The 9,767-nt window shown below is 40.6% G+C and overlaps 2 protein-coding genes across 3 annotated transcripts; both read left to right on the forward strand.

The window, feature by feature from the left end:
* Positions 1-409: 409 nt before the first annotated feature.
* LOC135936024 (probable citrate synthase 2, mitochondrial) lies at positions 410-5,281 on the forward strand. Its single transcript, XM_065478697.1, has 5 exons — positions 410-763; positions 1,123-1,574; positions 3,044-3,410; positions 3,845-4,258; positions 4,762-5,281. The coding sequence occupies exons 1-4, from the start codon at positions 560-562 to the stop codon at positions 4,220-4,222; spliced, it is 1,401 nt and encodes a 466-aa protein (XP_065334769.1). The 5' UTR covers positions 410-559; the 3' UTR covers positions 4,223-4,258; positions 4,762-5,281.
* A 276-nt stretch (positions 5,282-5,557) lies between these two features.
* On the forward strand, positions 5,558-9,544 carry Nhe1 (Na[+]/H[+] hydrogen exchanger 1). 2 transcript variants are annotated; one of them, XM_065479067.1, is made up of 10 exons: positions 5,558-5,699; positions 5,847-5,964; positions 6,033-6,562; positions 6,874-7,193; positions 7,374-7,543; positions 7,997-8,308; positions 8,523-8,665; positions 8,722-8,808; positions 8,863-8,997; positions 9,055-9,544. In XM_065479067.1, exons 2-10 carry the CDS (start codon positions 5,892-5,894, stop codon positions 9,202-9,204), a joined length of 1,920 nt encoding a protein of 639 aa, XP_065335139.1. In that variant the 5' UTR covers positions 5,558-5,699; positions 5,847-5,891; the 3' UTR covers positions 9,205-9,544. The 2 variants fall into 2 exon arrangements, with proteins under 2 accessions (XP_065335139.1, XP_065335140.1); XM_065479068.1 differs by having other exon boundaries at positions 5,562-5,694.
* The last annotated feature ends 223 nt before the right edge of the window (positions 9,545-9,767 follow it).

Raw genomic sequence — 9,767 nt, forward strand, 5'->3', positions numbered from 1 at the left:
AATTGATCAGAGAAATGTATAGCATAGAAACGAAAAACGGAAAACACCATAGCTTTTATCGCTTTTATAAAGACCATAATTAAAATTATTTTTAACGTTTTATCTTCCTCGACTATTGCCATTACTGAAAATTTCAAAACTTTTCACTCTTCAGGAGAAATATTATTTATCAAATATATCTTCATTTGAAAACAAAGTTGAAACCGAAATTATTTTCGTATTTAATCTCTAAATAAGTTGTTCTTAATTTTCCCACCACCTATGTTAAAAAAAAATCAAATAAAAGCGCCAAAATAAAACACGACAGCGCGTCAGCACTGCACCTGCGCGTTGCAATGCAAGTCAAAAGAACGAACGAGGAGAAAACGAAACGAGAACACTAGCTCGAGTAGGCGAGTACGCGAGTAGCCCAGCGTCATATCACTATCACACGCCAACGCCAAACTGACGGGTGCCCGCGTGTAACCGTGTTAGGTTGGGAAAGTCTGTCAGTTCGTGACTCGTCGGCGACCGTAAATTGAATTAGGAAAGGTGTCTGAGGTGAGGCGAGAGGTCGAGAATGGCCCTGTTCCGCGCGTTGTCTTGCAGAGCGACTGAAATTCGGCAGCTGTCGCCGGTGGCCACGATCTTCGCCAGACAGCTGAGCGAGGTGACCAACCTGAAAGATGTTTTGTCCAAGAAGGTGCCGGCTGAGCAGGAGAAGGTCAAGGCCTTCCGCAAGGAGTTTGGTGCGACCAAAGTTGGCGACGTCACCGTTGACATGGTTAGTATTGTGCATGAATTAAAAACAAAATCAATAAAAATGAAAATGCGGTCATCGTGTGGAAAGAAAACGTGTCAAAGCAATCAGGAAGTTTTTTATTGATATCAATTTTAAAAGATTCTAATTAATAATGCTGCTTATTTTAATTACGAAGTTGAGACCCTCGGACGGTGAAACTGTACAAAAATTATGTAGACACGTAGTCTAAGGTTTTTTATTTAGCAACTCCTTTATTCCTTCACTAAAAACGCTTGAAATACATAGCAAAGAAAGAAACACTTTAGTATTTTGCACCACATTTCAAATGCAAATTATATTTTAAACATTTAAAATTTAAATTATGCTCATGTCTTTTCTAGATGTACGGTGGCATGCGCGGCATCAAAGGTCTGGTGACGGAGACGTCAGTGTTGGACCCTGATGAGGGCATCCGCTTCCGGGGCTACTCGATCCCTGAGTGCCAGAAGATGCTACCCAAGGCGCCAGGCGGCAACGAGCCGCTGCCCGAAGGCCTCTTCTGGCTGCTGGTGACCGGCGACGTGCCGACGGACGCTCAGGTCGCGTGGCTGTCCAAGGAGTGGGCCAACAGGGCCGGTCTGCCGTCACACGTGGTCACAATGCTCAACAACTTCCCGACCAACTTGCACCCGATGTCGCAGTTCAGCGCCGCCATCACCGCGCTCAACGCCGAGAGCAAGTTTGCCAAGGCCTACTCTGAGGGCGTCCACAAATCCAAGTACTGGAACTACGTCTATGAGGACTCGATGGACCTGATCGCCAAGCTGCCTGTTATCGCCGCCGCCATTTACAGGTAACGATTTCTTAAATGTCTTAATTTCTTTCGACCATAGTAAGCGCGTTTGGAAATGAACTCTATAAATTAATATTTAATTTCCATCAACAGTGATGTTTACAAATTCAAATAACAAGAAAATTATTTTATTTCTAACATTTTAAATTTTGTTTTTGGTGAACTTGTGATATTAGGGTACGATTTAATTTCTTTTTTATCTCATCTTTTAAATTTCGGGGTTTCCATGATAGTAGGACAGGAAAGTTCTCTACTTAACAAATCAATGGCATGCAAACTTCAAAATGACCTTTTTAAAGCTATATATTTTTTTAAAAATAAGTTGGGAGTTCCAAGTTAAAGTATAATTTCTTGTAAATGGCAATCAGATTGTCTCTGACATAATATTTCAATTTTTAGTATCTATAATTTGTTCTTGAAATGACAAATCTACATTTTGGGGGCTATAAAGCATTCAAATCAATTCCATAGAGGAATCTCTTTTTATAAGTTGCTTTTTATAAGGGTTTGAAACGGTCAAGACACGAGATTCCTATTCCTATGTTACAAATAGACCTGGACTCTGGGCACAAAAATATTTAACGGGGGACGCTGCCGATGTTGGCTGCCCAGTAAAACACCGCAGCCTCCTTTACCCCTAAAATTTATTATGTATATAAATAGCGATTTTTTTTAATTTTAGCAATACACCGTCTCTTCTAACATGTTTTGACCAGGGTTTGCCATTTTTGCAATGCGCAAAAATGCGCCACTGTGTTATTGCGCAAAAAAACAGTTAGAAAACCCCCACCAGTTTTGTCCTTTTTGCATAGTTCTGAATTTAACCCCGAAAAGTCACATTTCGCGCTTAAAAGTCATAAATTTTTGAAAATTGCGGAAAATAAACCATCTAAAAACAATAGCCCTAGTTATTTAACATGTTCCATTCAAAATTTAACATTTGCGTGCAAAGCTGATCTTTTCGTTACTTAAAATTCGTGAAAATACCTGCGTGTGTATTTCTCTCTTAATGCTATTTAAAAAGGAGCTTGAGCAAAGTGATTTTACAGAGATTTGAGATTTAAAGATTGACAAACCGCAACCTATTTCAATTTTATTCAGTCTCTCTGGTTTAAAATTAAATTTAGGTCAGGTTTACGTTATTAGTCATGCACATGGGACAAAAAATACTATCTAAAATATTTTGCCTGAATTTATTTTCTGTCAAAATATTTCTGATGTTACCTCAAAGAAGACTAACTTAAATTACAATAAGAAAATTAAAAAGCCAAGAAGCGACTTGTGTGACGTAGAATGCTTAAAAATACAGTGAAGGAATGCTTACTGCGTAGCAAGGCAACTAGTTAATTCCATTAAAAAGTCCGCGCTCACCTTACGTAGCGGCATTACGAAAGTCGTCGTTTACCTGCCGCTTATTTTTCTTATCTTTGCACTTTTAGGCAATGCATTTAAAACTAATCTTTTCCCAGGAACATGTACCGTGATGGACAGGGTTTGGGCGCAATCGACACAAGTAAGGACTGGAGTCACAACTTCAGCACGATGCTGGGATACGACAACCCCGAGTTCATCGAACTGATGCGCCTCTACCTGACCATCCACAGCGACCACGAAGGTGGCAACGTGAGCGCGCACACGGTGCACCTGGTCGGCTCGGCCCTCTCTGATCCCTACCTCTCATTTGCGGCCGGAATCAACGGCCTGGCAGGGCCGCTTCACGGTCTCGCCAACCAGGAGGTGCTTGTCTTCCTCACCAAGGCGCAGAAGGAGCTCGGCGGCGACTTCTCCGACGAAAAGCTCAAAGACTTCATCTGGAACACGCTCAAGTCTGGACAGGTCTGTATTTTTTACTGGGTTTTTATTTCATTATTTATAAAAAGTTGTTTTTTGCCAATTAAACACGATTGTAAAATTAAAAATAGTCGTAATATCCCTCTGATTTAATAACCCATGGAATGATATATGGGATAAATTTAAAAAAATGCTGAGGACCTGACTATTCTTGATCGTTTTCATTTCTATGTGTTATTATCATAAAATGAGTAGGTGTTTTAAAGAAATTCAAGCGAAAATAAATTTCCTAAAAAAGACAAACAGAATACGTGAAATATTTTTGATTTCGTTTTTATTTTTTTAATTTTTGGTTTTAAAAATTGACGTAAATTTTCACTCCATTCGAATTAATCAACTTCCATATAATTTATATCTTCGGAACAAACACATTTTGACGTTTTAATCTTTTCTTAATTTTATCTTTATTTATATTTCAGGTTGTGCCTGGCTACGGTCATGCGGTGCTGCGTAAAACAGACCCGCGGTACTCGTGCCAGCGCGAGTTCTGCCAGAAGCACCTACCCGACGACAAGCTGTTCAAGCTGGTGTCGCAGCTGTACAAACTGGTGCCGCCCATCCTGATGGAGACTGGCAAGGTAAAGAACCCTTGGCCCAACGTGGACGCACACTCGGGCGTCATCCTGCAGTACTACGGCCTCAAGGAGATGAACTACTACACGGTACTGTTTGGCGTGTCGCGTGCGCTCGGCACGCTTGCCTCGCTCATCTGGGACCGCGCCCTCGGCCTGCCCATCGAGCGACCCAAGTCCATGTCCACTGAAGGCCTCATGAAGCTGGTCGGCGCTGCCAAGTAAGACGCGCCGCCCTGAGAAAGTTTCCGATTTACTTAGGTGAGTTTCGAGACCAACTGAGGGAAAAAGGAATGATTCAATTTTTCACCACTGGTTTTACCCGTTTTTTTTTTTGGCAAATTTCAACCGTTATCTTGCGTGAGAACGACAAACTTATTTATTCAAGTGATCCTTAGTGAAATGACAATTTAAAAATTTGAGAGGGGCACAGTTACAATGACAAAGACATATTTGTTGCCACCTTGGGAACGTGCTCTTCCCACGCTTTTATATTTGAATGGTGCATGTACAAAAAGAAACAGGAAAGTGCACTGTACTATTGAATGTGGCTTTGACGCTTTCTTGAAAATAATTTTTATGTAGAAGAATGTTTGTCTGTTACAGCCATCTTATACTAGGCCAAATTTTTTTTGTAAATTTAAAGAACTTGAATGCAAAATATATTAAGCGCATGCGTTGTATTTTTGACTAGTTTTAAAAACATGAATGTTTAGACCAATTGTGAGAATAAAAAATAATTAAAACTGTTTGATCTGTTTCAGGTGTGAGAGATCGAGTTGTCCATAAAAACTGACGTTGAAATCAAATCGGAAGACAGCCAGGTGTGAAGGCTACCAGAAGCGTACTTATCAATCGGAATTCCTATTATTGTTCATTTTATTTAAATTATTGAATCTCCTGCCATTCGAGGTCTGAATGTTTAGATTGCACTTTAGCAGTCAAATCGAAAATCAAACAAATGCGCCGTATAGTTCATTTTAATTTACCAAGTTAAGTTTGTAACTTTCTCAGAAGCCAGCCCTCCTGAAACATGGTATTATTTAGTGCAAAGCCAACGCAAGATTTGCATCTAGTTACTGGATGGTCCTACCAAATATCATTTAAGGATAATGTACTACTTTTTTGCACATCCTAGATGCGCGCCGACCAATACTATGTTGAATAATGTTAACTATTTTGCAGCCGCAGCTTGATTCTCAGTATCGGAAATAATTATTAGTGTCTCGTCATATTGTACGTTGAACGAAATAAAAATTCTCAAAAGCTAACATTTACAGTAAACCCTGTGGTAATTTAATTTCGCTCAACCTGAACGAATGAAGTCATAATAGTGCTAATTGGTGCTAACACGCCAGGTGTTAATTATTGCATGACCTCAATCCTCAAAATCAAAACAATAATACAATTGAAAAATGTTTTCGGTAAAATATTGGTTTTTCAAGCGTTAGAGTTTTGGTTACGTGATACAAATTTTTTAAAATACTATGTTGAAAACCAATAAGATGAAAAATAGAAAATAGATAAGCATTATAATAGTCTCTTGCGCATGTCCTTTTACCAGTCCCCGTGTCAGTCAGCCGGTCGATAAACACGGCGCTTGCTGATGTGAGGAGACACGACAGTGAAAGTAAACAAAAAATTGAAATATCAGGCTGGCTGGTCCTCACGAATTTGACACTAAACACAAACACTCAGTAAGGTATGTTAAATATTTTCACGAGATCAACTACAAAACATAATTAAATATGATATATAAAACTCAAAATTGCATGCGCAGAACATTCCATCCAAATATACGCATACACGTATTATATAATTTATCTTCATCATTTTGACACTCCAACAGGAAAGGACGATTTTGTAATGAGGGAAATGTGGTAACACATGGAAAATGAAGTACCACGTACTAATTTTCTGCGCCTTCATCGCGCTCGCCTCTGCGGAATATGACCTAGCAGAGGAAGGTTCGTCAGAATTGTGCTTTTATCAGTCAGCAACCAAACTTTAACAATATTAAAATCCTTTTACGCAGATGAGGAGTACTCAGTGGATTCAGACAACTATGATTGGCAGCATGTCCTGCTCGGAAAGGACGGCGAACGTGACAAACGGGATACGAGTCCATCTCCACTGCCTGCGGAACCGAGCAACAATTCGTCTTCACCGGCTGCCGAAGCCACCCCTGAGGTCTCAGTGGCCAACACGACGACCACGCCTCCTCCAGACCCTGTGCTGCCGGACATGGGGTCCGCCGAGGCCGAGAAGAACAGCTCGATGGCCATCTTCTTCGTGCTGTGCGTGCTGGCGCTGTGCATCCTGCTGATCCACTTGATGCTGCTAGTCAACTTCCAGTACCTGCCTGAGAGCGTGGTCATCGTCTTCCTCGGTGCCTTGATCGGCCTGGTGATCAACCTCATGTCCAATCAGAACATCGCCAACTGGAAACGCGAAGAGGCCTTCTCGCCAACTGCTTTTTTCCTCGTCCTCCTGCCGCCCATCATCTTCGAGTCTGGCTACAACCTGCACAAGGGAAACTTCTTCCAGAACATTGGCTCCATCCTGGTAACAAAAATCATTACTATATTCTGGAAAGAAAAAATGACACTTTCAGGGCGATCAGGAACGAGATTATAGGCACATCAGACTTCAGGGTGCATCCTGAGCCCCCTGATGGATTCCAAAGAGTCAAATTGAACATATTTCTGAAAGCTAATGACTTGGCCGTTCCAACAGTGTGCAGAATTTACAGATCCAACCAATACAGAGCCCGTCAGGCGCTCGTTACGATTTCTTGCATGCAAATTAAATTATATAGAACAGCGTTCCTGCTCATCGAGCAAAATTCTCATCCACAAATCACTTTTGTTCTACAGGTTTTTGCCATCTTCGGCACCCTGATCTCAGCGGTAGTCATCGGCGGCGGCGTCTACATGCTGGGCGTCGCCGACGTCGCTTACCAACTGAGCTTTGTCGAGAGTCTGGCGTTTGGCTCGCTCATTTCTGCCGTCGATCCGGTAGCCACCGTCGCTATCTTCCACGCGCTGGACGTTGATCCGGTGCTCAACATGCTGGTCTTTGGTGAGAGCATCCTCAATGACGCCGTCGCCATCGTGCTCACCTCCACTGTCCTTCAGTCGGCCTCGACAGACGCGCAGATGACGCCTGGACAGGGACTCATCTCAGGAATTGGAAGGTTTGGAGTGACAATTTTTTTTACTGTATTAGTGTTAAAAGATGCTGTTGCCTAAAAACATTTTAAATTGCCTGAAATCTGAAATAATCCTACCACGAGAAATTTTAGACCACATACTAGTGCAAATATTTTTAATGCTTGGAAAAGTTTTTCAGACTTTTTTCAAACTCTGTGGCGCAGGTTTTGCATGATGTTTTTCGCCTCTGCTGGCATCGGAGTGTTGTTCGCGTTGGTGAGCGCGCTTCTTTTGAAACACGCAGACTTGCGCAAGAATCCTTCACTCGAGTTTGGAATGATGCTGGTCTTCACCTACGCGCCCTATGCACTCGCTGAAGGACTTCACCTCTCAGGTGAGACAAATAAAAATTTCTGCCTTCTAATTTAAGTTATGTCAAAAATATATTTTTTTAGTTTAGGATACTCTGAATTAAGGTCAAATATGACATTGGAGTGTCCCTGAAAAATCGGGCTAGTTGGATTCAAATTAGGTAAACTTAATCTAAAGTTGATAAAAAGATCAACGAAAAGAGAAGGCAATTTTATAAAAAAAATTTGGGGTGCCTTGGAGTTACAAATTTAAAGGTCGACTTTTAATGATTTTTGCAGTAGTGATTATGTATGAAATTAACGTTTATGGACAGTTCTCCTCAAACAACAGTTTCCAGCTTGCTTGAATCCTAATCAAGAACAGTGTGGAATAATTAAGACCCCTTTGAAAAATATCCAATCAAAAAAAAATAAAAACTTCGATTTTTAAGTTTTTAAGTCATTTGTCAGTGCACTCATAAATATTTCGTTTTCAGGAATCATGGCTATTCTCTTTTGCGGCATCGTCATGTCGCATTACACGCATTTCAACCTTTCGACGGTGACGCAAATCACGATGCAGCAGACGATGCGCACACTCGCCTTCATTGCGGAGACGTGCGTCTTCGCCTACCTCGGCCTGGCCATCTTCAGCTTCCGGCACCGACTCGAGCCGGCTCTTGTTATCTGGAGCCTGGTATTTTGTCTGCTCGGACGGGCGCTCAACATCTTTCCTCTGGCAGCTCTAGTCAACAAGTTCCGCGAGCACAAAATCACGCCCAAAATGATGTTTATCATGTGGTTTAGCGGTCAGTTCACCTCTTATATATCAACCCCTACACAGGAAAATTTTATTTACAAACTGTTTAACAATATTTAAAATAAGAGTTTTCTGGAAAGATAAAATATATATTTTTTTTATTCCGCATACTTGCTGCAAATTTCTAAAAATTTTAAATTTTAATTCGCTGCTCTTGAAATTTTATTGATTTAGCCATGCCTAAAATAAAATATAATGTCCAGGTTTGAGGGGTGCGATTGCGTACGCATTGTCTCTTCACTTGGAATTCAGCGAAGAGAGCAGACATGTGATTGTGACCACGACTTTGGTGATTGTGCTGGTGACCACTATGTTCTTTGGAGGATCAACCATGCCCCTGATGAAGGTACAATTGAAACTTTAAAAATATTTCAAAACGTTTTAAAATATAATTTTGTTCAGTTTCTGCAAGCAAAGAAGAGTGGTCGGCGACGGCGTAGGAGAAGCAGCAGAGCCAAAGAGCTGATCATCAGCAAAACCAGAGAAATGGTAAGAAAACTAATGCATATTTTAATTTTTGTTGAAAAAAAAAATCCAAAAAAGGGCCAGGCTTTGGACTCGGAGCACATTTCTGAGATGACCGAGGAGGATGAAGTTGGATTTACACAGTCACGTGGCTTCGCGTGGTGGGACTACAAGTATTTCATTCCGTTCTTCACCAGAAGATTCACCCAACAGGTGCAGACTGAATTTTCCCACAATGATGCAAATGATTTTTCATGGCGTTAATTCCAGGAGCTGAAGGACTGTCGATCGCAGATGACTGACCTGACAAATCGCTGGTACGAGGCCATCAGGGTTTCGCCCAATGAAGACGAATCTGATGAGAACGACGAGGAGCAGCACATAATTCAAAAGGGAAAGCCGTCCACCAGCAGATCTTAAATAATATCCAAGCACAACATTGGCTTTTCTTTAAAAGGCGGCTCGCCTTTTATTATATTTATTCCTCATCTATTTATGGATTGTTCATTCTTGCCATGTTTGTTTCTTTGTTCCTCTCAAATCAAAAGGGATGCTTCAACAGAATTTGTATGAAGAAACCATCATATACCCTTATCGCTGTTGTCTTAATGTGATAATCTAAAGCATCGAAGTGTGATAACTTATTTGTGTGCAATTTTGCAAGTCATAATGTCAGTCAGTATACACGAAAATATTGTGAATAAAACTGAAAAATATAAATGACAATAAACCAAATAAAATATATTTATTCTTACCGAGACTTACAGCCTAGTTAAACTATTTGAAATTAAATATTATGAAATTGTTTAGTAAAACGTGGTTGGAATACTATTTAATTCATATTAGCAATACGGGAAAAAGACGAAAAAAGGTTCATCTAAAAAACTGGGAAATTAATTCTTGGCAAGTTTTTGCAGTCAAGAAAAACAATTGCATAATTAATTTCTTGTGATGTTGCATTATGTGACAAGGTACCTAATGAT

The sequence above is a fragment of the Cloeon dipterum genome, chromosome 2, assembly GCF_949628265.1.
Source record: "Cloeon dipterum chromosome 2, ieCloDipt1.1, whole genome shotgun sequence".
Lineage (NCBI taxonomy): Eukaryota > Metazoa > Arthropoda > Insecta > Ephemeroptera > Baetidae > Cloeon > Cloeon dipterum.